Here is a 27,677-nt window from a genome sequence, read left to right as displayed (position 1 = left end):
GCCAACATCCAATTTATATATATTCTTATATTTCGAAATTTTGGGGCTTTCACTTTAGCGGAAAGTGGATGTTCAGGACCTCGAATGGTTTGGAACACTCCATCTCGAAAGAATAGATATTTGAAATTCCTGATATTGTCGAAATTTTGGGGCTTTGTTCCAAGAGGGGGGCGGGGGGTTCGAGGACCCTGAATGGCTCGAAAACACTTAAAATCGAAAGAGATAGATTTTTCAAATTTTTTAAACTTTCGAAATTTTGGGGCTTTAACCACCGGGGGGGGGGGGGGGGGGGGGGGGGGAGGGTGTTTGACGTTGAGGACCCCGAATGGCTCGGAAACACTCCAAATCGAAAGAGATATAAAGGAATATAAGAATGTAGGCATTTACTGTACTCCTATCTACCATAATAACAATATTGACAAATAGAAAGCTTATTACCTACCTATTAATAATTATCTAAATAGATTAATAAATAACTCTATGCTTAAGAATTTACGTACATACACAATATTAAACTTCAAACTATACACACCAAAAAAAAAAAAAAAACTAAGGATGCTTGTGAAACTATATTTATTTGTCATAATGTTTAAAACATTTGTAGGATTTGTTTATATGTAAAACTGTGGTGGCAATAATCCGCTTATCCAAAGGAGTATCGATATTAATAGAGACATCACTCCCTGTACACACCACAAATCTTTGAATTAAGTATAAAAAACATCGTCCAAAATGAAACAAAAAGTATAAATAACAACTAATTTGACAAAAAATTATACAACTGGAATGACAATGTTAACATCCGCCTGAAATTTAATAGAAGTAGGTAGGTAAGAATATATATATAAGAAATTAAATGAAATTAAAACATACATAGGCCTAAATAAAATTATCTCACACTGAACCAAACATAATGTTTAATATGAAATAAAGGAAGATGGCAATTACACGTAACTATTCTAATTAATAAAAAAATCAACTTTCCTGAAATAGTTAAATACAAATTTTTCAACAATATATTACATAATTGATAAATATTTCTGGTCTTCGGTCTCAGCAGCCCTAAGACTCTTGAAGCTCGGCAGATAAATTATAAACACTAAACCAAACTCTTTGCAAATAAGAAGGTAATGTAAAAAAAATAACAATATTGACAAATAGAAAATATTAGTAGGCCCTACCTACCTATGAATAAATTTCGAAGAAATTTATAAGTTTAAGAATTTATGTACCTACATAATATTAAACTTGAAACTATCCACACAATAAAAACCTAAGAATGTTAGTGAAACTATTTTTTTTTATTTGTCATAATACCCAAAATACGTATGTTTCCAAAATGAAACAAAGTATAAATAATGACCAATTTGACAAAAAAAAAATTTACAACTCGAATGGCATTGAAAACATACACGTGAAATTTAAAAGAATTATGAGTGCCCTAGGTAGGGAGGAAAAATATATATAGAAGAAATTAAATTTAAAAAATGGGTGCGTGTACTTAGGTACGCGCATGTGAAGTTATACTTCTTTGGCATCATTAAAAAATAGTTTTTAATTGCATGCAAAAATATTGCGTGGTGTCCCTCCGCGTGGAAGAAGTGAAACTTCGTAATGTGGAAATTAAAATAGGAAGGGGTATAAATTGATTTTAAGTGAAATCATATTGTATCAAATCAAACTAAAAAAAATAAAGGAAATAAATTTGTAACGATTCATAAATTGATCTTCAGAGAGAGAGAGAGAGAGAGAGAGAGAGAGAGAGACCTATTGAATGTCTATAAAACTAACTTTTTTATGAGAGCAGATTTTCATGAAATATATCATGAAATCATTCAACGATAAAACCTGTTTATTTAACTAAGCGGACGGGTTCGCCCCAAGGAGAAAATAACGCAGCGAGACCTCGTGGACATAGAGAAATGACACACACTCACTATTTATGTGTCTATGAAACATGATTTTTTTCTGCAATTTAAATTGTAATATACATAAACAGTATTGAAAATTGAAACAAATATGGCGACACTACAAACTGTCAAGAGCTTTTTTTTTCTTACTCTCTACTTAGTTCTTTACAATAGCAAAACGTAACGTAATGGCTTGAAAGCTATTGCTCGGCAGACATAGAGGAATGACACTAACAGTTTGTATATCTATGACACACATTACATTTTTTAGTTTTTTCTTAACTCAGAATCGAGATAAAATATCCAATTGTGAATCTAAACCATCCTCGAATCCCCGTGAACTCACACAAAAAATTTCATCAAAATCGGTCCAGCCGTCTAGGAGGAGTTCAGTGACATACACACGCACACAAGAAATATATATATAAAGATATATATATATATATATATATATACACACACACACACACACACACACATAATGCAGAGCTTGATAAATATATACGCAAATTGTTTTTTCAACTACATTTCTTGACGCGAATCACACGAATTTTCTTCACCCGCCTCTAAAATTCACATGTTGGCGCAATTACGTCGAATATCGAACCATTCGATTTCCAGAGCGAAATTTTTAACTACGATAAAAGCTAAAATACTTGAAAAAACATTAAACCCCGTCTATGAACATGATTTTCGACATGGAATTATATCCAAATACTGCCCATCTTGTTAAAAATTCATTAAACAATAAACACTATAAAGTTTCACTTTGACTTTGCGATCTTTGGTGCGCGCTATCCGCCACAGACGGCGGCACCGTGGTTACACATTTCCGTTCCACGCGACTTCCGTACCATTCACGAAATTACTCCTACCAAATGCCGCACACTAAAAACTAAGATGTTACACACATAAAAAAAAAATGATTTTCATTAATATGATGAACATAGTCTGGAAAATCAACTCTGCAAAGTTATCTGCGCGAACAGTAGCTCGCACATTTGAATTTCCCGCGCATTATGCGCCACTCACTGGCTGAGAGGGCGCGATGTACAAGTGCCCCGCGGGAAACAGGCGCAGATGTTGACATGCGCACTGGCAACCAGCATGGTGGACAGCACAGTGGATGGTTGGTTGCGGTCCGCTTACATTTATCGTTTTGGTGATTAGCGCAGTGTTGATGGTTTAGCGAGAACGGTACTGCGATTACAGACACTACGACCAACAGCAGCATGGCAGACTTAACTTTTGCAGAGATGTCTGATGTTCACACGGTACACGGGAAGGCGAGAGGAATTGCAGCAGCATCAGTGCGCATTTACCACGGGCGCTTACACAACAGAAATGTTACCGAATAAGACCCCCATACGTCTGAACCGTGGCTACTGAAACTGGGGGGTTTCCGACTTCGAAGTAGTGCACCAAAACAGCTGGTTGCTAGAACACCTCGCACTAGTCGCCTGCTTCCCGCGGGGCATTTGTTCCTCACAGCGCTGTGGTCGCGCCCCCTCTCAGCCAGTGGAGTGGCGCCTAATGCGCGGGAAATTCAAATTTGCGCGCTACTGTTCGCGCCTGTAACTTTGCAGCGTTTCGTTTCCTCGACGAAAATCGCTTGATTTGGCACTCCCTGCCACCAATTCAATTTATGCTCCGTTGTTTGCGAATATCCTGTATACACACAAATACATGTACTTACATCATAACCTTTTGCTTCGTAAGAATCTGCAGCTGAAGTTTGTCGATATAATTCTGACTCGTCCTGTTTAGTTATAAAAGTATAAGTAGCCATGTATTACTAAATATAAGTCGTCACAAAACCGTGTGTTCTTTCAAGGGAACGGCGTAGTTATTGGAAGCCGCCTTGGCTAACCATAATTAAAAAGAGGTATCATGTGAAATGATTGTACGCCGTCGACTAAGAGTGTCGTGGAGCGAGGTGGCGCCGAGGTCCACAGGACTCTGGTCGTGCCATCCTGGGGTGGCTCCGTACAGAGGCTCATGACCGATCCTTCCACGGTATCGCTGGTCAGTCTCGTGTGTTGCCGTCTGTGATGTTAGTTCATTCACACACTCCAGCATGATACAACCACTGAGTGTATTGTACAAAGATGAACATATTCGCAAAACATGACCTTACCTGGCCCTGAAATACAAATTCATAGATTTAATGAAAGGATCTACACTTATAATCGAATGAACATGACACCCATCAAAATGTGTGTATATATACATGTGTGTGTATATATATATGAGCGAGTCTTTTTTCAATAATCGCCAGAGATGTGTAACATCTAACCTCGATAACGAGCAAATTCACGTGTTCTCATGTTGCTAATAATCTTATAATACGAAACTCGGACATGAATTTTAACGTAGAATTTATAGAAATAATGCAGTCATAAATATACCAACAAAAAAAATTCGCTTTTCAAGTAACGTTTCTGGACGAGAATCACACACGCACTTTCTGAGCCCGCAACTGGAATTCTGCCTGAATCGTAAACGTTGCTGGCCACCACCATGTGCATACATAAACACGAAACAGGAAATTTTAAACTGTTAGAAACGGCTTCGGTAAAAGGGAAAAACACTTGAAAAAAATCCTAACACCTGTTTTGGACCTGATTTTCGACAAGGAAGTTTATTAAAATACTGCCCATCTCGTTAAAATGAACTAAACAGTTAATGCTATAAAGTTTACGCACACATTAAGTGTTATAATTCAATGACACTTCTCAAATATTAACCTGAAACATTTTAGAACACACAATATAACACTAAGTATATGTTTGTTTTTTTGTTTTTGCTTAAAACGACTGTAATCAATCCGTAAAAATTCTTTCCAAAAGCAAACCTTAAACATATTGGGCGGAATAAACATATTTTAAGTTATGTTATTAAATAAAGTTAAAAAAAAATCCAGCGACATTTGAATCACGTCCCTTAAGATTAACAAGCACTCACTGTACCGCCGTGCTGCTAAGCCCTTGTGAATTAAGGAGAATAGGCCTATGTATTATAACCATCGTAATGCCAGATTTTTTTTTTTACACATTTTAAAAAATGAAATTACATTTTGCTATGACTATTTGAATGTACCAAACATATTCCAGGATAGTTCCACTATGTACAGAAGGTGAGCAGGAGAGGCACTCCGGCGGCAAGGCGAGGGGGTGGCTGACGGCGCGCGGCCAGCCCTCCGCGCCGCCCCGCGCCGCCACGCCCGCGCAGAACCACTACACGGTGGACGAGCCCGGCGAGGCGCTGTACGCAGAGCTGGACGCGGGGGGACCGCCGGCCCGCGCCTACCAGAACACGGGCTACCACGGCTCGGACGCAGAGCCCGACGCGGCCGCCTCCTCGGCGCCCAGCAGCGCCTACTACTCGGACCTCTCGCTGCCCGACAGGCCGTACGAGGCCGTGGGGTTGGTGCACCTGAGCGGCGCGTGCGAGGGGGCCCGGCTGACGGCCATCACGGAGACCGCGCCCGTGCCCTCGGACTACGTGTGAACACTACCGAGTGTCGGGACTTATACCACGGATTATATTGTTTTTTATGTAATAAACTTATGTCAATTGTTTAACATGTGATTCATTAGATATACCCACACAACTTCACGAAAAAACCTCGTAGGAATATGTAGTCTTAACTCCAACAATTTCAATGAAAAAATTAACAAAAATAAATAAAAAAAAGTATGCTCAAATACACATTCTGGTCTTCGTCATAGCAGCGCGAGTTTTCTCGGACTATACACAACCAATTTACAAAAACTTCAGCATGAGATTTCTAGTTACTTCTCTTACAATAAGTAGACATGTTACTTTATATATGTTGCCTTGTATTGATTTTTCCAGAAATACTCCTGTCAACCTGTATTTGTCATCCTGGTTTGACTCGGGGTCCAAAATGATCCCATTCAAAGAGGTTTTGGGGAATGTAATATTCGAGCTGCATTGTTTCCAATTGGGAGGAATCATGATACCTATGGAACACCTAATTATGGCGGTGGTATTGAAACATTGAGAGTAGGGGAACAGGTATCACAAGAGAAGTGAAAGCAGCATGGGTGAATACTTTAAAGTAGTGGAACGGTGGGCTTGTATTGCCCTTCTTTCCTTCCCAAAGTACTTGCTCATTACATGAAGATCTCCCCACCTACTAAAAATAGACATTCTTTTAAAATCAGAAGATAAGTTCTATGTATGTCCTGTAATATGCACCCTATTTAGTAATGATGTTTGTTCACTAACATACTGCTGCCTCTTCAAGTAGTTAAATTTAGGTTAGCTAAGTATTCTGTACAAATCACAATACATCTATAGCAAAAAAGATGTTATAAAAAGACTAAAAAGTAAAATATTTGGATAAATTACAAGATTTCCTGGTAAACCCGTACATCATGTTATTCGACGACTCTCTTATATGAGCATCTCAGATAATACATCCATCTTTTTATTTATTCTCTATATTTACCAACATTTTGACTAAAATACTACTCTCACAAACCAGACTAATATTCTGAATATGGCAAATTTAATAATAGGCCTTATGCTCCTAAACTGGAGAAATATGGTTAGTACTGCACAATGTTACTTTCTGCCTTAATGAATTCATCTCAAAAATACAATTTATTTTCCCTCTTAGCAAACAACATCATAAAATGTTAAAGTGCATATAATAAATGTAACAATCACAGCTAACTAGAGATAAAGTACTTATATTTTGCAGTGGTGATTAGGGGTATCATTACTTTTCACTCAATTTCACACAATGTATGATTTTTGGGATCAAGTTAAAGAAAGTGGATGTAGAAATGCATTTGTATTTTTATGCTGAACATGTTGCCATATAGAACTTACATGTTGCCATATAGAACTTGTTGATTTAAAAAAAAAAAAAAAAGCTCTACTTAACATTCTTACTATGAAATCCCTTTATTTATCAGATTACATTGAGGAACAGGCATGAGGGCCTTTATCAGATGACTTTAGCAGTTGGAATTCGGGCAATTCAGTGAAGCAAACTGTTGATATTCTGTTCTGCCTAAAAAGTGGTCTGTCAAAGCAAATTTCTGATTGTAATACACACATGTAAGTTCCGTCATGGCAACCTGACACATAAGACGAGCAGTAGCTCCAAGCTCTTCGGAACTGCATAAAATACTCACCTTTTATAGTGGAAAATATTGTCCACACTCAGACAAATCATTATTGTATCACTTGCTGATGTTATTTGTTAAAAACCACACTGAACCAGCCTGCACTGTCAAATAAAGCAATGGTTTTGATTGGCCAGTTGACGCTATTCCCTTAATTCAGTTCTCAATTACAGAGAAATCTACCATGTTCAAGCCAGCGCTCTAATTTATGGTGAACCACATTATGCCGACTCAGCTTCAGATGGAGAAAAGCTATCGCAACCAAGTAAACAACTACATAGGTGGCACTAAAGGAGCACAAAAAAAAAAAGTATTTTAGAAGCTAGTTACTAATGTAAGAGTTTACAGGAAGAAATAGAATGGAAACATATTGTAAGGTTTAAAATATTTATGTAATTTACTCAGTTATTTTTTCAGTTCAAAGTTCAAGCACCCAAAAATACAAGCAGGCAATATGTAATTAATATTTACATAAACATTTGCATAAAGGATTATTATAAACAAACAATTTAAATGTTAACACAAACAATTCTTGACGTACTGATAATAAATTTGTTTAAATTAAAAGTGATTGATTCACATTCAAAACACAAACCAAAAGTACTTTAATAGTAGAACAATTCTCACAACAATCAGTATTCTGATTCTCATAGTTCAAATAAAGCTAACAAAAATTTTAATTCAACTTCTCTTCAGAGACCAAATTTGAACCTTTATGAAAATCCAATTCGTTTATAGTTATTATCATTGTTGAATGGTTAATGATCACACATTTACCCACAGTAGCACAAAACTTTAAAAACCATTTGCCAAAACAAATATCTTCACTTTTTTTGCAATAACTAAGATTATAAAATCACAATATAGTTGTAGTAATGAAACATTAATATTTAAAATTATTTCTGATTAAATGCCAAACTGCTAGTACATAATCTAAAAGGAATGAAATGATAACTCACACAATTGATTTCAGCAATTTTTTTTATTGACAATAATTTAAATACCTTGACATATGATACAAGAATTTTTTATCTGGGTACAGCAAATGTTGTCATGGACAAACCCAGTGCTGTGAAAACTAAAAAGAAATCCTTTACTGTCCAATTAGAAAACATCACATGAAGAACAAAATTATGCAAACGCACTCTTTGCCATGCACTAGAACTTCCAGCAAGGCCGAGAATAAGGCAGTTATGTACAAGAAATATATTTATTTTATATGTTACAAACAATAATAAGGAAATCTATATCAGTAATAGATTAATGGTGAACTTAGCAGTCTTCCCTTTGGATAGGTGATTTGCATTTGATGTAATTAATGAACAAAAATATTTTAGTGTCAAAAAAACCAAACAGACAGGTAAAACCTTGGGGGGGAAAAGCTGTAAATATACCATATCAATGGCACAGTTAACTGTCAAAATTGTTACAAAACTGTTTCATCATGTTTACTAGCACCTTAAGAGGGTCCATTTACCTCATTTCAAAATACCAGCTGCTAAGCATCAAGAAGTTTCTGATTTCCCACAATTTGCCTCCTAAATACTTACAATGAAAATGGTGATTATTAGTATATGCAAAATTGAAGTACAAAAGCAAAATAAATGATGGAACTAATATAACTTCAATTTGGTTTTTCATCAGTAAATGATAGATGAGATACCTCAGTAACAGAAATCGAAAACAACACGGCACTTGAGTTAAAAAACATGTACGTGAATTCTCAACAATTGAACGTGTGTGGGCAATGCTCTTAACTGATTTTTTCACTCAACAAGCTATTTTTCATACCCGATGTTGAGTATAAAAACAAAACAATACATTTCAGCAAGCTCATTTGCAACCTGAGCTTTAGTTACGTTTGAACGATATGATACGAGATGGCAGTTTAGCGATGCAATAAACCTCAGTCTAAGTCAAAGTCCTCGACTTTTTTCGGTGAAGAGTCCACATAGATTTTGAGGGCACGTTCCTTTCTTGGTGAATATGTGGACGTTTTGGTGTTGAATTTTGAACGCAAACCTTCCTTGTTGGCTATTTCTTTGCGTTCATCGTTCGAGAGTTGTTTAGGTTTCTCCCTATTGTCCCTAAAAACAAAATAATCAAGCATTACTTGTAAGAGAGGTTTATGTATTTTAAAACATATACATGTCATTAATGTAAAACCAGTTTCAAAGCTAACATCTGCTAGTTCTTACTTTCAACTTCCATTTCATGAATACATACGTGTATCTAAAAAGTAACAGAAGCATTTGAGGGACGATAAAGGGTAAGAGGATCCTTTTTTGTGAAAAGTCATTTCCTTACCAATTGTAAGGCATGAGTTACGGATACTAAATATTACACTTTTCACCTGAATGAAAGGTTGTGGCCTTTCCCCAGCTTTGCAAGTACAGTAAGCTCGTGATATAATATTTTTCAGGAAGGCAGGATGTCAGCTGATTATAATAGTTCAATGTTATGGTGACTTTTATTGAATTCTGAAATATATTCTCTTCCCGACTAATACACACCTGTTGTCACACAATTTGTCCAAAAGTAAACATCACTTTTGCCGATCATTACTCACAATCCTGTGCCTTAATGAACGAATGACGTCTAGGTAGGAAATAAACAGGAACTAACGTCCCAGTGGACCAACTGACCACCCGGGCCTATACTGCATATTTAGGACCTAATCTCTAACTAAAATGTCAGATACTTGCAGAAGAAAACAGGTTAGTAGCAGCACGGTCCTGGCAACCAGACGTGAAAATGTCCGCCTTAACAATATCATACGAATGTTTCTTGTGAGCCGTCGAACGGCGCAACCTCTCGGCACAGTACTGGTACAACAACTGCTTACATGCAACTGCATCCACCACACAGGAAAGTAGCAAGTGCATGACATCTCAGACTAATCACAACATAACTCTGTACCAGGACACAACAGTATAAAAATTTCCTTACCCTTGCATTGAAGCTTTTCTGCAGAAAAATAAAAAAATACAAAACAGACCATCCTTATTGGCCGTGACAAAACCGTAATAATTTTAGTCTTCCCTGGGGAGTGCACACCTGCAGATTTTCCCATCATAAGAAATACATACAGAAAGCATCAGAACATCTTGGCAGCTTAAAACATGTCAGGAAACTTGGCGCCATCTTGTCATGCACTTGTCTCTCAACCTTTCGTATCATAAAACAATGTTCTAGAACCACAATTATAGCTTCCAAAGAAATTCAAATGTAAAATAAAGGCATAAAAAAACAATTGAAAGTAAATAAAATACTGAAAATGTATTTAAACAAATAGCATAGGAAACAAAATTTAAATCACTAAAAACATAGTTAAATGGCTTTTCTGGATAAAATAATTAAATATCAAAATTACTTACAAGAATATTCATGCCAATAAATTACCAACATAGAACGTGGTCGCTATAACTTTCATCCATATAATCAGCCGATACACTGCATTTGCTCGAGCAAATATTACTATAAAAAATATCATGAAAGGATGGGAAAGGCAATGGTCAGCAATGGCACAAGGTGTCTCGAATGCAAATTGAGACCTACATATTCCTCTTTCATTAGGAGAAAATTATTTTTGTTACTTGTGATATGATACATTGATGAAATATTTTTGCATTGATTTAACTTTTTTTTCCCTTACCAAAGAGAGAGCAAATATGTAAAGAAATCCAAGCAAAAACATTTAAACTTAAGTCTGGTTAGTATTCTTGACATTTTTAACCTCACTTTCATATACTTTAACATAAAAAATACACAAATCTCGAATGGCACAGGTCAACTTTTTTTATACCTAAATAATATACTACAATTAATGTCATTAGAAACGGAAAAATTTCTTCCTACATACTATTCAGCCATTTCTTTACTTTCACTAGTGTTCTGGTGCCATCATAGACAAAGATACACAGCAAGACTGCATTTGGATAAAATACTCTTAAATAACTGTGGAACATACTACATAGCTTAGTATTCTCTTTTTATCTCATTTTCATCATTTTAATCATGTATATGTTAGCGCTGTACAGTTCTGGTTTGGTTTTACATCAAGAAACCTCAGTTCTTGGTACAGTTTCTTATACAGAAAAAATATACAAACCTTAGAGCTAAACTAAATATGAAGGAGTTTAATTGGGTCATTGTTTGGTTATTAAATCTAGTTTTAGAAAAACACAGAAAAAAGGAGTACACTTTTTGCATTAGCCTAAAACTTATTTATTTAGGGTAAATACAGTACTAATAATCTTAAAGCTTGGATTAGGTAGGCCAGGCGACAGCAAATATACATTTAAATTTTCTGGTTACGAATTTTTGACACTCCTTTACATATTTTTTTAACAATTTGAAAGTATTTTCTTTTTCATAGTCTACAAATTAAACATATGGTCTTTTATAACGCAATATGTTTCACATGTATGGTTTGTTTATATTGCAATTGGCCTTTAATGTACTAACTGCATTAATTTCAATCTGGCAAAAACTGTACCACCCAGGAACTGAAGGACGCCATATTGTTTCAATGCTAAAGTAGAGATCACACAGAAAACTTATGTAGGAGTCATTCAGGAATTATATATAAATATAAAAATATATTATGCCTTAAAGAAGACAAAAATTAAATAAATGAAATTAAAGCCTTAAAAATTGCTGAAATTAAGACAAATGGACAGAATGGTTGAAAACCTTGCAAGCTTACCTGTAGAAAAACACATTTCCATCCTCGTAAATATTGTAAGGCCAACTATCCAGCATCGTTGTCTGGTTGTTCCACTCTAGCTGAGGTATCCCCAACAGGGACATTTCGCAGGGGAATGAGCCTTGAGGTTTGGTGATCTCAATGTTGTCTGCCGGTATCCCGCTTAACTCAGACAACTGAAGGAATGATTCATTAACAATCACAAATGAAAAAAAAAAAAAACTAATAATTAAGATATAACTTAATTACAAATCCAGACAATATATTTTGTGGTCAAAAAAAACTTAACATGCAGACCCATATTCAAAGACATGACATAAAAAATGTATGTAATTAACATTAGAACATTTTTTAAATTAAGTATTTTTCTCTACGGCTTTTCCTACAGATGTTTTAGTTTACTATAAGAATCACATATTAAATTATCTTCTCTCTTTGTAAAAAGGCCAATAAGTACATAATCATATTTATAATTTCCTGTTCAACTATAAATGGTAATTGCATCAGTCACCAACTAGAAACTCATTTTCTGTGTTTCCAAAGGTCGGTGATTCATACAACTTACAATATTCACCTGCAAACAAGAGAGTTTTTCTTTAAAAGAAAACCCATAATCAGAGGTAATTTTTGCAAATCACGCAAATTATAAAAAACACTAACTCTTGCGCAAACTTTTATAACCATGATAACTTAGAGAATACCTGATCAAAACATTTGTGAGTGAATCACAAATTCAAGGGACCAAATTGTTAAATTTCCATTTTAGCCCTTCAATAATAGTAATGACGAAAAAATTAAAATTTCAACACGAGCCAAAAGACTGAGCCTTACGATGCAAGTCAGAAAGTAAACCATCATGACTTACAGTAAAAAACAAAGAACCATCTCAGAATTTACCTGCAGTTTCAGGAAACCATTAAATACTGTAGTCAGGATGGCTGAACCACGATTCCAACCTGAGTCCTCTGCAATAGTCCTGACACTTATTACTGTGCCACCTTGCTCAGGAACAAGTGTGTCTACAACTACATATGTACCTTGTAAAGCAATTCTAGCACTTTTTCATGATATTTTAATAAAATAAATTAAATTAAAATTAGGCGTCTGCGAGCAGAAGATTTTCACTTCGAGTCGAGCTCGAGCGAGTTTGCTAAAATACTCGCGAGTATCGAGTCGAGTTCGAGTTTTTTTTTTTTTAAGTTTATTGCACATAAATTTACTGTGATGGAGTAATAAAATGTGAGAACTTTTGAGAAAAATATGGAAATAAAAAAAGAAACCATTATCATTGTTTGCCTACTAAATAGATAGACCTACATTAGAGGTCTGCGAGCCTAAGAATTTTACTTTGAGCCAAGCTCGAGCGAGCCTACTTGAAAGTTCTCGAAGCTTGAGCTTTTGTGATACAGTTACACTTTTGGGAAATTATTTTTACCTTAAACTTAGTAGGTATAATGTTTGAATAAAGTATTAAAATGAAGTGGGCTTATTAATTTTGGGTAACTATTTACAGAGTGCTTTTATAATTTGCACTGCTAGGAAAAAAAAACATGTTTTCCATTGAATCTAACCTGTTTCCATTGGTTCATTAGTAACTGATATCATCCAACTAACATAACCACAGTTTACAAGTACGTATATGTTTGTGTAAATGTAACATATCTTTGGAATAATTTCATCCTTGTCAATTTTTCTGGAGTCCTTACTGAGCTTCAACTAACTGAGCACCAAAAATCATGTTGTTTGAAAAGTACATTCACATTGTTTCAACATTTCCACTTTTCGGCACAAAAATTCTGAGAGAGATTGTCATAGAGTATTAAATTCTGTTCTTCAATCTATCATGCAGAAAAATAATTTGTTCTGCACGTTCAGGAGTTAAATTAGCTCTACGATTGGAGATGGTGTTTACAGCAGAAGAGAAGCGTCTCTCGCTGGCAACCTGTGTGGCTGGAATTCTTTAGTAAAATTCTTGGTAAATATGTAGAGTCGCGGTATCAGCGGAAAAAAAATGCTAAAATTCCGAAAATACTTTTATTCTATGCTCTTTCACTTCCTCTTTTCAAATCAACCGGCGGAGATAAGAAATTCCAAATACTTTAGGAATATCGAATTTTTAAATTTTCATCACAATACCTGGGTATTCATGCGGCGATCAACATTGTTTCTGGTTTACGAGTATCTATTATGTTTCTTATTGGACAATTTTGTCACGTGACAGTTCCGTGATTGGCCAGTATTCAAATGAACCAATACGTGATTATTTATTTATTTATTAATGTTCCGTCGGAGGTATCGCGACGTAGGTGAACGACTACATCATTTCCTTCTAATGGCAAAGGAAATGTACCCGCCTCCAACTTAGGTGGGTTTTTAACGTTTCTAATTTTAAAGTCTTATTTATTTGGATATTGTTGCGCAAGTAATAAGTAACAAAAATATTTTACGTGAGTTGTTAATGTTAATCATTTGTCCGGGTTTGTTAGGTCAGGTCAGTTACATTATAAATACTTTAAAACTAAAGAACCATTGAAATTAATTCACATTATTTTTTATGTCCGCTTAGTTTGAAAGTATTAATAATGTAACTGACCTGACCTAATCGACCATTTTATTTATTACACATTCACGAACACACGGCAAAATAACAAAAATGGCGTCGGTCAAATGGTTGTACAGGTGTTGTATTGCAAAATTAAAAAATTCTATAGCTCCTAAAGTATTTCGAATTTCTTATCTCCGCCGGTTTTAATGAAAAGAGGAAGAGAAAGAGCATATAATAAAAGTAATTTCGGATTTTTAGAATTTTTTTTTCGCAAATACCGCTACTCTACATGTTCAAAATTAAAAAATTGTATATCTCCTAAAGTATTTGGAATTTCTTATCTCCGCCGGTTGATTTGAAAATAGGAAGTGAAAGAGCATAGAATAAAAGTATTTTCGGATTTTTAGCATTTTTTTCCGCATATACCGTTACTCTACATATTTACCAAATTGTTTAACCTCAAAATTAGTGTCAAATATCTGTAACTTGTCATTAAGTTTAATCAATTTAAAGTAATAAAAATAGAAGCATTTTACTTAATTCAATTTACATATGCAAAAAAAACTTACGCACAATAAACCTACATGGAAATTAAAGTCTTTTTCAATGTCCTGTAGTCTGAAATATGTTTACTCATGTCATCAAATGTAGAGCTGTACTGAAGAAGCCGATTTTGCCAATATTTAGTTGAATCGGCATTTCTGCCAACTTCCAATACTCTTGTTAATTTTCGGCCGATATTACTGAAAAACGAAAGAGACTGCCATAACCTAAAAATCCACGAGTACCCTTTTCACTTTTCGTAGTAGTACTGCATTCTTTCAGATCACATTATTTCTTAGCAACATGTGCCAACCGTACATATCAATATTTAACATCCTTTTTTTTTTCAATAATGTTCTTTAATTTTAATATGTCCTAAATAAATACATTACCATCACGGTAAATACACATCTCGGTTATTACGGCAACTATAGTGCAAATGTGGTAACTATCATGCTTCTGCAGTAGTTATGGTATCTACAAAGAATCTTTAGTTCTTTTTATGGTAATTATCTTAAGATAACTATTGGAATTGTACTGTAGTTATGGTACATCATCCGTATTTCTTCGTAAGTTGTTGTTCATTTGTCTTTTCTTCATATTTATATTTACGTGCGCCATTACTGGCAGGAACTTTCATAAAAATTTTAAACGGGACTTTATATCACACATTTAATGGCGTAAATGATGAGACCCCGGACAATTTAAACGCTTTTTACAGTAAAATGCGGGAAATGTTTCTGCATAAAGCGGGAAATACTTCCGCATAAAGCAGTAAAGTGATACATTAATGCTATGCGGAAAATTAAAGAAGTAAAAAAAATTAATCACGGAAATTCGTAAATCCCGGGTACGTAAAAATGATGTGTTCATGTAAATGGTCGATCATGTTACATTATAAAGTAAAGGATAATAGTGTTGTAAGACTTTTGTTCCGATATAATGAGAGTATTTTTTTTTATAGGCACAGTGCAAGAAAAGCTCGCTCGAATTTCGAGTTGTTGAAAAGACACGAGCTCGAGTTCGAGTATTACTAAAAAACTCGACTCGAAACTCGAATTTCGAGTACTCGCAGGTGTCTAATTAAAATACAACTTTCTTTACATTTTTACATACAGGGTCGAATTTATTTTTTAATAAGCAAAATCAAACACAACACAACGAACAAGCAGGAACGCACTAATCTTTTTGTCAGAAGTAATTTTCATGTGATTTAAAGGAATCGCCTACAGTATTTGCTCGCGTAAAGGCCCCGCCCGCGCATACGCCCCCCCCCCCCCCCCCCCCCTCCTTGTTTTGTACACATTTTTGAGAAAAAATTTAAAAACGTATTTTCTGGGTTTATCTGAGGGCAGGGCAGCTTGGCATGCATCAAACAACAAGCCATGTATTGTGAGCGGCGGGAGGTGATTTTGTAAGCGGCAGTGATACAGAGACTGGTATTATAGTTTGTCCGCTCTCAGTAGGACTGTCGTGAGGCGTGACAGACGTACGCAGTTAGTCATATCTCAAACGACATAAAGATAAAGAAAGCTGGACTTGCGCGCTTGTGTTGATGTGCAGTGTTGTCGGAGAAGAAGAGGGGAAGTGAAGGAGGAAGGGAAGTGGTGTCTGGTTGGGTGGCTAGCTGGCAGGAGGGATGTTAAGCCACGCCTCTGCCTCTCTCCCCCCCTGCCACAGTGATGCCTCCCCCACCCTCCCTCATTAGAACAAAGACACACGACTTGCCAGTCATTGCGCCAGCTGTTTCATTTAATCAAAATTTAATTGGCGTTTAAATAAGTTGTGGCGGTATTTCATTTTGCTTTTATTAAATGTTAGTTTTTCATACCTGAAAAAAGAAAAATCTATTTTTTCCTCCAAATTCGCATATAGGCCCCTTCCCCTTTTTTGGAGTCGAAAATTTGGAAAAAAAATATGCAAGTAAATACAGTATTTTCTTTATATTTAACGTGTGACTAAACAGAAGTGAGCTGCTAAAAAAAGCAAATTAAAGTTAGAAAATTGCTGCTGGAAATTAAAGTTTTGTGATTTCCAGCACTGTTAATGTTTATTTCAGGATTTTTCACGACATGTAGACACCTCGACTACCACGGGGTTGGGGTTCGACCCAGTGGCTCGCCTTGGTCATGTGGCCACAGAGGGACGAGGAACGCGAGAGCAAGACAGCAAGGGAGGTCAGGTACCTTGGCCTTGAACTCTTCCACCAGGCTGGAGTCCAGTAGCACCTCCTGGAAGGGCTCCAGTCGGAAGGCAGCCGGGCTCCACCGCCGGACGAACAGCACCAGCTGGGTGGAGCTTGTCACCGGCTCTGGTCCAGGCAGCTCCTGAAGGAACAGCTCCCAGTTGGGGAACAGGGTGATGTCGTCGTCGAACCTCTGGTCGTCCAGGTACACCTTCGCCGGGTTCTTCCAGCTCTTCTTCCGCAGCCGGCACCTGCGAAAGCCATACCCCACGCTCACCGCATCTCCAACCAGGCTTTACAAATCATGCACTAACCATTGATACAAGCTGCGCTTTTATGATAAAATGTTATCAGCAAAATGTCTTTAGTCTGGCACATTCAGTACCAAGGCCTGTGCGAAGCTTCAACTAAGCAAATCAATCGAAGCTCTTATCAATATTTGATTTGACTTCGCCAGGAAATTTACTATTCATTTTATTTGAAGCTTTGGTTGTGATGCAAAGCTTCGTGTCTGATGTAAAGCTTCACCTAAATTGCAAAGCTCTAAACCATTGTACACCTAAGATTCACTCATTAAAATATTAAGGGTTTTTTTTTGTGCTGTATATATTTTGCTTGAATAAAGTTGCTACTTATAATAATTAAGAAAAAAAACACTCAGTTTGCTTTTATTAAAGCTCCATATTAATATTATGCATGGATATTTTATAAACTTTGTTGAATTATGTTACATATATATGTGGCAATTAATCAGTTCAAACATTACAAATATTAAATTATTATTTTTTTTTATTTCAACACTTTATTTTGTAACAAAAGGTTTAATACAGCTTGCAGAGAAAAATATTTGCAATTCAATTTGACTGTGCAAATGTTTCAAACATTCAATTTTATATTCACGTCGCATCAAAAAACTAGTATTGGCACAGGCATGGCACCACAGCCATGCCGAATAATCAAACATCAATAGTTTTAACAGGAATACAGAATGTGAAATTATTAAACAAACTTGCTGGAAAACAATAAAAAAATTGGTTCTGAAATGAAAACAAGTAGTAATGATGAAGCCACAGAGTAATGCGACCCAGCGGCCAAAGTCAATACCTGGAAACCCCTGAAAAAATTTAGAGAGAGCTGCTTGATTGGTGCAGGTTTAGGATAGACTAAACCATAGATTGCTGAATTAAAGAATTTAATTGTAGTTAGAAGAAAGCCTGTTTACAACAGATTGAGATTACTAAACTCAGAATAAAAACAAATTAGCAGGCAGAATATGTACCCACACAATTTGTATTCTTGTTTTATAACATAAAGTGGTGTAATTTTCAGCTTAAATTGGTGTTACTTTTCCCCAATTATTTTGCATATAACATCACATTTTTAGCCAAATATTTACATCCCTCTTTTATTTAAAAATTACAATTGAAGTATGCAATTTACACAATGCTGCTTATTGCTAGTAGCAGCAGTAGTATTCAGCAAAATACACATGCTATCCAATAAAAATGGCATAACTGTACGGAATGCTAAAAAATTCAAAATATAGATCTCTTAGGGATTTTATTTAGTGGAACTTAACTGCAAGCAAGAATGAATACTTAAAGTTATTTTTAAAGCTTGTAGAATGTTAAGTTAAAAATTACTTATTTTGTTATTGAAGGCAGGTAAACATAATGTGCTGTCCTTGCTTTAGGGTCAGACTAATCTAAAAACAATGGTTGGAGCAGAAATAAAAATAAATAATAAGCATAAACACCTAATAAAATAATATTCAATGCTTAATGAATTGTGATATCTTATCAGTTTAATCTGATATCTAGTGATGGGTCAGTCTCGGTTCTCAGTTTCACCGGTTCTCAGTTTCGCCGGTTCTCAGCAAATTAACAGATGCCAAAAACTATAAATATAGGAAAGCTTCACTATAAAGAACATGAAGGGACCAAAAAATAGTTGAGTTTGTTATACTGAAGTTCTTTAAACTGAAACATAAGCATTGTTATAAATATGTATACCGATAAACACATGAAACAACATTACTAGGATGTATATGAACTTAAAAGAAGTACATAACACATTGTGATCACAATTTCAAACCAATAAATACAGAAAACAAACAGCTGTAAAGTACATATACATATGTACATACCAAACCATCCATGAAGAAAAAAACTATGTATTTTTTTTAAAAAAAAATCTTCAATCACTTTTTGTTTTTTGAAATTATTGTTCATGTATGTTAACACGTCCTTTTCGATTTCTTGAAGCTTAGGCATATGATGCACAAGTTCATTACATGTCATAAAAAGTCTTTCAAGCAGATATAGCATTGCTTACTTCTTTCTTATCTGGGCGAATGAGTTCGTCCTCTTCAGCCGCTTCAGGTTCATCCACCTCTGATTCACATGTTTCTTCACACGTAGCTTTGTCCGATTGGGGTGGGCAGGTTGCGAGATTATCGTCAATCACAGCAAACTCTTCAAAGGTTACCTCTGACGATGTTTGGCTGATTTGTGCCCACAGAGATTCACAGTGGTCACTTCCACTTCAGTATTTTCAGCACTAGCAGGTGGAGGGCTGCTAGAGCGAAAGCCTGCTTTACAAAAGCAGTTAGCAATAACAGATGGAAAAATGCTGTTCCATGAAAAGCAGCACCTGTGCATTGCTTGCAGGATGTTCCATTTTGGGACAACTGATCCACTTTCTTTGTTGTCCATCTGCCGCAGAAGGTATTGACCAGTTGCTTCCTGTAATGGTGTTTTACCTGGGCTATGACACCCTGGTCCATGGGCTGCAACTTGCTGGTGCAATTAGGATGGGGAAAACACAACTTTTACATTTTTTAGTTTGGAGGTTTCAACATTGTGTGCTGGGCATCTGTCCAAAAACAACAAAATTTTTCTGTTTTTAAGACCCATACGAGAATCAAGTAAATTTAACCAGGTCTGAAATATCGACGATGTCATCCAGGAATTAGTATTGTTCCTGTAGGTACAGGGCAAGTGTTTAATATTCTTAAAACACCTAGGCTTGGCAAATTTATCAATAACAAGCAAGTCCAGTTTTTGTGTGCCATCACTATTTGCACAAAATAGCACACTTAGCCTGTCCTTACTTTTCTTACCTCCATGGCAAGTCTCACCTTTCACTCCTAATGTCCTGTCAGGCAGAATATTAAAAAACAAGCCAGCCTCGTCAGCATTAAATATGTCTTTTTTATCATAACCCGAAGTAATGTCTGGCAAGCGTTCAATCGTCATCTTGAATTTTCGGGTCTACTGAACCTTCCTCACCACACACCTTAAGTGTACTAAGGTTCCATCTGGCTTTGAATCTATGAAGCCAACCCCCTGACGCCTGAAAATTTTCAATGCCCATCGTAAGAGCTAACTCACGAGCTTTTTCTTGTAGAACAATTCCAGAGACTGGAATATTTGAAGCTCTGGAATGCATAAGCCAGCCGAAAAGATTTTTCTCCAGGCCTTCGTTTGGTGTCGTACAAACTCTCTTCTGGCTATCAGGGAATGCAAGATCTTGGTTTTCATACGTAACCCGCTTTGAAAGAATAGTAGACAGAGTTGATTTTGCGATTCCAAATTTTTCCGCAATGTCCGTTTTTTTTTACCCCTGTCTACAGCCTGCAGAATCTGTTGTTTTTTTTTCAGGTCTATTGCTTTTCTTTTACGAGCACCAGACATTTTGCTAAGAATACAAAAAATCGAATTTTTAATCTGTACCACGAGCACAAAAGGTTATGAGATAACGTAAACATGTTCTCTCGGAAAACGATACAGCCGGAACTACTACAGCATAACGCTTTTCCGATTATGTATCACACTGCAGCCAACTCGCACAAAAATATTCGTCGCTATAAAATTTGTCTACAAGAGAAATTTAGTTTTGCTACAAGTGTAAATTCAACTAACTTTAACTGTAAATTAAATTACATAAAGTTATTCTAGATTGTATGAATTTTAAAACAAAACTAAAAAAGATGTGTCAACTTTCAGATCGTAAAGTTTAGTAGTCGGACCTATTGATACACAGCTTCGATAGAATCGTACAGTACAGTATCTCAAGTCATTAGTCTATGGCCGCTTGAAGAACCTGTTCACATACTCTCTGCTGATGCTTTGTCTATGGTCAGGAGACACGTTGTAGGTTATGTTTTTGTTTACGTACATGCTGTTACATTTGAATAAGAAAGTTAAAAATAAAGTACAAGTTTTTGGATGGTAATTTTTTTCAAAATTTGCCTCAAGGTTATGTTCAAGTGAATATTTTTGTTTCAGGAAGAAACAGACTGTCGTAAAATTCGTTAAGATGAAATAAAATTCAAGGTTATTATATACGTTTTTGGCGGGACCAAACAATGAGTTCGGTTAAGTGAAGTGTTCGTTTAACTGAAGTTCGTTGTACTGGTGATTTCCTGTAATGTTTACCGAGACCATAGAAAGCATAACAGTGAAAATAATATAACTCCCGGTAAAATGTCTCAAAATATCCCGAAAATCAGGATCCTGCACACGTTACTATGAATTTAACAATCTTAAATACATTAAAAAAATGTAAAAACGAGAACAGATTCCATAGAATGATTGACACAGAAGAGGCATTTTGCAGTCAAACAGCTGAAGGTCATAACAAAACTTTGCATAGTGGACTCAAAATATTAACCACAATATTGATTGTACAGCTTTCATCATTTAACTGACTGCATTAATGTATTTTAGTAATGAAGCATATTATCTTTGGTGTAGTAAAAAATTCACATTCAAAAAAAAAAAAATCACATTCTAAACAAAAAAAGCCAAAATGTGCATAAAAATTAACATTTTTGCAAATGTGATAAATGCATGTCCTTAAGAATATCCTAAACATATATGGCGACAGTTGGAACTGCTCTTCAACTAGGTGCAATATGTTACATTTTGCTTTACAGATATCATCTCTTAAAAATACCTTCACGTCCATTTTTGTTCTGTAGAAGTTACAATACAAGATGCATTCTTCACTGCACTTGAGACAAAACTTAAAGGTTTCCTAATAAACAGTATACATACATGTATACCTAATTAATAGCAATAAATTAACAGAGCACAGCAAACAGCTTTTATTAATATAAAACAATTTATTTTTACCTCTGGTATGCACTCAAGTAACATCACAGGATGAAACACGTAATTACTCGGTAGTAGAGCACACAAAAATGGTAAATTATATTGAATGACAAGAAAAGTACTAAAATTTTGTTAATTATGCAACTTAGGCTAATTCCTTATTAATTTTAGTGGTTACTTAAAAACTAAACAGTGCATCAATCAGAAAACTAAAATATGTTAAAACATTTAATTAGGGATGGGTTGAGTACACATTTTTATCGATTCCGATACCAGTACCGATTCCTAAATTTCGATTCTCGATTCCGAGTCATTCCAGTTTTCGATTCCTGGTAATTATGGTCACATAATTAAAACTACTTAAGAATTGAATGCATTACATAATGATAATAACATGTATAAAGGATAATTATAGACTTAGGATTAAATGTTGAGGTTTTTTTTTTTTTAATTACCAGTGAAGAAGCATTTTCACATAAAGTTTGTTTGCTAGTAAGTACTAGGCTGTGCACAAAGAAGTTCAACATTTAGACAAGGTTCTTTAACAGGCGATAACGCCGATAACATAACATCTTTGTTCAAAATGGGTTCAAAGGTAGCACTACTTTTTTCTGTGGTACCTTTTGACTTAGTTGGTGACAGTGCTGTAAACAAAAGTTTGTTTTTCTTCAAAGACTATTTTTTCTGGTAGTAATGTGTGCCGGGATTTCAAATGCTTCATTAAATTGGTTGTAGATTTATAAGTACCGCTCCGTGAAATTTGCGCACTACCATTATTAAAAATTGCATATTTGTCATTTTCACTATTGATGCGAAAATGTTCCCAAACTTTAGACATGTTAATACAATATCAGACCATTCGCATCGTAATTTGAAACGACAGTCAGCGAACATTTTTTTACTAATAAACTAGCAAAACACTTGAAAATAGTTTTAGCAAAACAATATTTGTGCCAAATAAATAGCATAAATGCGAAACAATTCACAGTAACCTCAATAGCACGACGGTGAATTACGGCGTAATTCACCGTCGTGCTATTGAGGTTACTGTGAATTGTTTCGCATTTATGCTATTTATTTGGCACAAATATTGTTTTGCTAAAACTATTTTCAAGTGTTTTTCTAGTAATTATTACGGTTTTCCTTTGCAAGAAATAAACACGAGCCTCTGTTGGCGGTATGGCCAGAGAATTCTTTATTATCGATTGTTGCTTTCATTATACAATTTGTCCCGTACGCAACGAATCGATACGTTTCGACTTGACTTTAATTTTATGGCCACCAGAGATTTTGTGGAGGCCATCATCCTTGAATGGCTCACAACTAAACTGTTGACGACACGTGATGTGATTTCGTTTCATAACCGTCACTTTCTTCACAAAAAACAATGGACTTTTCTTAACTGCAAATAAAATTAATAACTCTTTTTACAATTTATTTACGTCTAATACATGAGAGAGGAATAATGTTCTTCGATCGTGGAGTTTTAATTAGAGGTTAAACATGCCCGGTAACATTGTTTTTATTTATTTTTATTCGTATAAAATTAATATTTAATAATAATGAGCATTATTAGGAATTTTATGCGCATACGGCAGGTAAGATATATTAAAATAAGTAAGTAAAGTTCAGACGAAAATATATTACTACTGTATTTTCTTAACTTAACCAATTCCTAACCTACCTTGCCCTTTTTTAGTACCCGATACTGAGTACCCAAATTTTTTAATAATCGGTGGTATCGAGGAATCGGAGAATCGAATCGACCCATCCCTACATTTAATAACAGGTAAGGATAATGTACTACTTTCATTATTAAGTATAAAACCTGGTGGTTTTATCAGGTACGTTGAAATGACATTTAAATTTACAATTATACTGCTTATAATAAATTAATACACCATATTTAAAATAGCAAACACCTTTTATAATTTCTGCAAACTGTCGCCAAAATAAGGTACACTTACATAAAAAACAATTGTAATCATAGAATTTATATAAGCTTTTTGCTCTTAACAATACCAACCTTTCAAAAGGAATATCTATAGAATATTTTTGAAGTTCTTCCAAAAGTTCTCGTTTTACATCTGCAACAGTCATTCCTTTTCCCAGGACCCAATCACACAAAAATTTGATGGGCTGAAACAGTAAAAATAATACATCATATTGACATATAAAAATGGAAACTTCTATGTAACCATTAAAACACAAAAATTTACATGTTTGAATAAAGTTTGTATATGTTTGGAAACCAGAGAGAAGAACTTCAATGTGGTGGATGCACAGACATTTTATTCTTCTCTAAAGTAATAATTATTTACTACCAAACATTAATTTTAGTTCATTAACGTAAATACCAACCATGTGTAGAATAATTTTATTGGCAATATCCATCTGTATTAATTACACCAGATTTACACATCTATATAATTATATAGTTTCAAAATGTTTACATATCTTTCTTGCAATTTTTTTTTTTAGCATTTTTGTATTGGAAATGTTAGCAATAACACCTTTAGTTTGGTAAACGGAAGCAAAAATGCTGGTGACCAGAAGTTGTACAGACGGTAGCATGCAGTCACCTCCTGTTCGTTGGGGAGCAGCTGGTACACCTTGCCGCGGTGCTCGCCCTTCCTGAGCGCCCGGCCCAGCCGCACCAGCAGCTGCTCGTCGTCGTGGAAGCTGGACAGCTGCTCGTTCAGCCGGCTGCACTCGAACTCCTGCTGGCTGGTGTACACGCGGAACACCTTGAAGTACTCCTGCGGGACTCCCACGTGCCGCTCCACGTTCTTCTTCAGCAGCCCCATCCACGAGCGCTTGTCCACCAGCACCTTCAGCACTGCAACCCAACAGCACAGTGTCCTAGACCCCTCCGGGTACTTGCGGCCCACGGGGGTAACCGGCAAAAAAAAATTTTTTTATGATGATTTGTGATACAACTGAAACAACACTGAAAAGCATGTTAACACCATGTAACATTGAAATGACAGTTTAAAAATTTTTTACTGTCAACTGTGATTATAAGCAAAATAACACTGTTGTGAAATAACAAGGGTTGGTTAGGTTGGCATGGCAACATTAAAAAAACTGAACAGCATTTTTCAAAACAAGTAATAGAATACGTACCCAAAAAAAATTTTCGGAAGTAATTTTTTTTTTTTTTGGTACAGCACCTTCTCCAGGAAATCATCATTATTTTAAATAGGAATAAAATGCTGCAGGTAAAGAAATATAAAGTGGGTTAGCTAAGTTCAAGGAAGTGGGGTGGCAGATATGAAATGCAGAAAAAGAAGAAGAAAAAAATCAGAATTTTTTTTAAACTTAAAACAATTAATTAATAAAAGAGTTGTGAAAAGATTAAAAAAAAATAAGATATTTTTATATAATATTTTGTATCAGGATGACATAATCTGAATTTTCTAACCTTGATTTTTGAAAGTAGTGGATTTTTCAGAAGGTAATCAAACCAACAAAGTAGTATCTTATTACAGGCAGTTTCTTCTATGCATTAACAATTTTATAACATAAACATGCCTACTCATCAATGAAAGGCACTCGTTACAGTGGTGGCAAATAACAATTAATTGGAGTGACTGCTAAAAATGTACAACTTTATTTTACCCAAACTAATGTTGAAAATGTACATATTTCACAAAAACCGAAAACCACAACCACTCCGTGATATATTAAAAATGGAACAATCTTAAATGCTCTCATAGCTTAAATCCATTTGAAAACTAGGTCAGAAAGGGAAAGAAAAATATCATTAAAAGCATAACTAGTAATTAAATAAACTAATTAAACGTATTGACAATGACCTCCCTTCCTGCCCCTCGGCCATTCATACCGGCATTCAAACCGTTGTACACCTATCCCTCACTTAGCACGACTAATTTGTTCCTAAAAATGCTCGTGCTATTCAAAATCGCGTATTTTGAAGCATTGGTTTCCATAAATAGTAAGGCTAATTAATTTAATGTGTTCCAAAATTATGTAGGGAAATATACTTTACGTAATATAAATGTGTAGAATAACACTCAACGATAAATATGTTACACCATTAATCTTTATACGCCTCCCATCGCACTTTGTATGATAAATACAACACCGAATAATGGGAGATACGTGGTTATGTACTTTATCGTCAGTCTACTGGCCGACTTGCCCGCCCAGGCGTGACCTTCAACTCACGTCGCATAACTAACGCATAACTATCATCGTTGTACACACCACGAAAGAATGCAGGCTATCAAATGTACAGTAGGCGCAGGATATCTAGAAGCTTGGGACACGTCACAGATTTACAGTAGTGGGGGGTGCGACAAAGGAGGGAGGGAACAAGGTGGGGAGGCAACCGTCGAGTCTATATTGTAGCTAAAAACACTGACTTCTCACCTGACTTATTCGCTGCTCGCTGGCAATGGAGCGATGCCTTCCATTTCGTCGCTTGAATAACCTTATTACAGTCGTCATCACTACTATCACTGCCGCTGTCACTGTCCACACCTCCTAGGTTAATAATAATGGAATCAATTTCTATGTCGAAACGTCAATCCCGGTCATAGTACTCGTTTTCAAGTTTTTTACGTGCTCGCAGTACGGTCTTCAGTCGTCTGCTCCCAGACTATTAAATGTTTCTTCGCAGAGCTGTTTCACGTTTTGTAAATTACAGGTTACATTGTGCGATGCAACTTTGCCTTTCACTTTTGCCCATATATTTTCAATGGGATTTAAGTCAGAGTGATATGGTGGCAAACACAGTGTTGTATTCCCGTAACATTTCAAAATTTCATCTACTGTATAAAGGGTTTGCTTTGGCTTATACTGCTTAATAATTGCGTAGGCTTGAGCATGTCCTCTGCAAAAGGAATACCATGCTCTCGCGACCACTGTTGCATGTTGTGTTTAGTCCAGTTAGATGTTGGCGACTTATTTATCTTGACGGTGTGATACGGTGTATTGTCTAAAACAACAACAGTATTAGCAAGAATATTGGGTATAAGTTTTTCTTTTACCCACTTTTCATAGTTTTGTTGATTCATGTTGTGATGGTAGTCTCCTGTAGCCTGTTGAGATTTCCACATCACTAAGGCATTAGGGACAAAGCCATTTTCACCGCCAGCATGAACCATTATTAGTCTTTGTCCTTTAGAAACAGGTGTCAACAGGCCGTGGGCCGAATCATCACTCCACGATTTCTGTTGCACATTGGACGACAAAACATAAGACTCGTCCATGAACACAATATTACGATTTTCGTTTCTGAAATCTCGTATATTTCTCAAATACTCTATTCGTTTCTGACTTATATCAGACTTTTCAATCAAAATGAGACGTTGCGACTTAGTTTTTCGCCACCGAAAACCAAACCTTTTTTAAATTTTCCGTAAAGTTGTATTGCAACCTTAGAAATTAATGTCCTGTTGCAGTTTTATTCGTATTTTTTCCACTGTGGGGACACATTTTTCAGTTACATAAAAATTATATACAGTTCTGCGAAGTACTGC

The 27,677-nt window shown here is 35.5% G+C and overlaps 2 protein-coding genes across 7 annotated transcripts in view; one reads left to right on the top strand and one right to left on the bottom strand.

Annotated features, from left to right (window-relative positions):
* The window catches only part of LOC134546163 (uncharacterized), a 228,952-nt gene extending 223,458 nt beyond the window's left edge, over positions 1-5,494 (top strand). Inside the window, exon 5 of the mRNA XM_063388731.1 lies at positions 5,044-5,494. Within this exon, the coding sequence (XP_063244801.1) occupies positions 5,044-5,420 (377 nt within the window). The 3' untranslated portion in view covers positions 5,421-5,494. The remainder of the gene's footprint in view (positions 1-5,043) is intronic.
* A 2,541-nt stretch (positions 5,495-8,035) lies between these two features.
* The window catches only part of LOC134546158 (ubiquitin carboxyl-terminal hydrolase 47), a 120,971-nt gene continuing 101,329 nt past the window's right edge, over positions 8,036-27,677 (bottom strand). For all 6 annotated transcript variants that reach the window (XM_063388722.1, XM_063388723.1, XM_063388720.1 and 3 more), the window contains 5 exons: positions 24,753-25,009; positions 24,197-24,309; positions 17,055-17,304; positions 11,781-11,956; positions 8,036-9,159 (listed from right to left, as the gene is read on the bottom strand). In XM_063388722.1, the coding sequence (XP_063244792.1) occupies positions 8,979-9,159; positions 11,781-11,956; positions 17,055-17,304; positions 24,197-24,309; positions 24,753-25,009 (977 nt within the window). In that variant the 3' untranslated portion in view covers positions 8,036-8,978. The remainder of the gene's footprint in view (positions 9,160-11,780; positions 11,957-17,054; positions 17,305-24,196; positions 24,310-24,752; positions 25,010-27,677) is intronic.

This window comes from Bacillus rossius, chromosome 1 (assembly GCF_032445375.1).
Source record: "Bacillus rossius redtenbacheri isolate Brsri chromosome 1, Brsri_v3, whole genome shotgun sequence".
Lineage (NCBI taxonomy): Eukaryota > Metazoa > Arthropoda > Insecta > Phasmatodea > Bacillidae > Bacillus > Bacillus rossius.
Note: the sequence above shows the minus strand (reverse complement) of the source record. Positions and strands in the feature narration are given on the sequence as shown.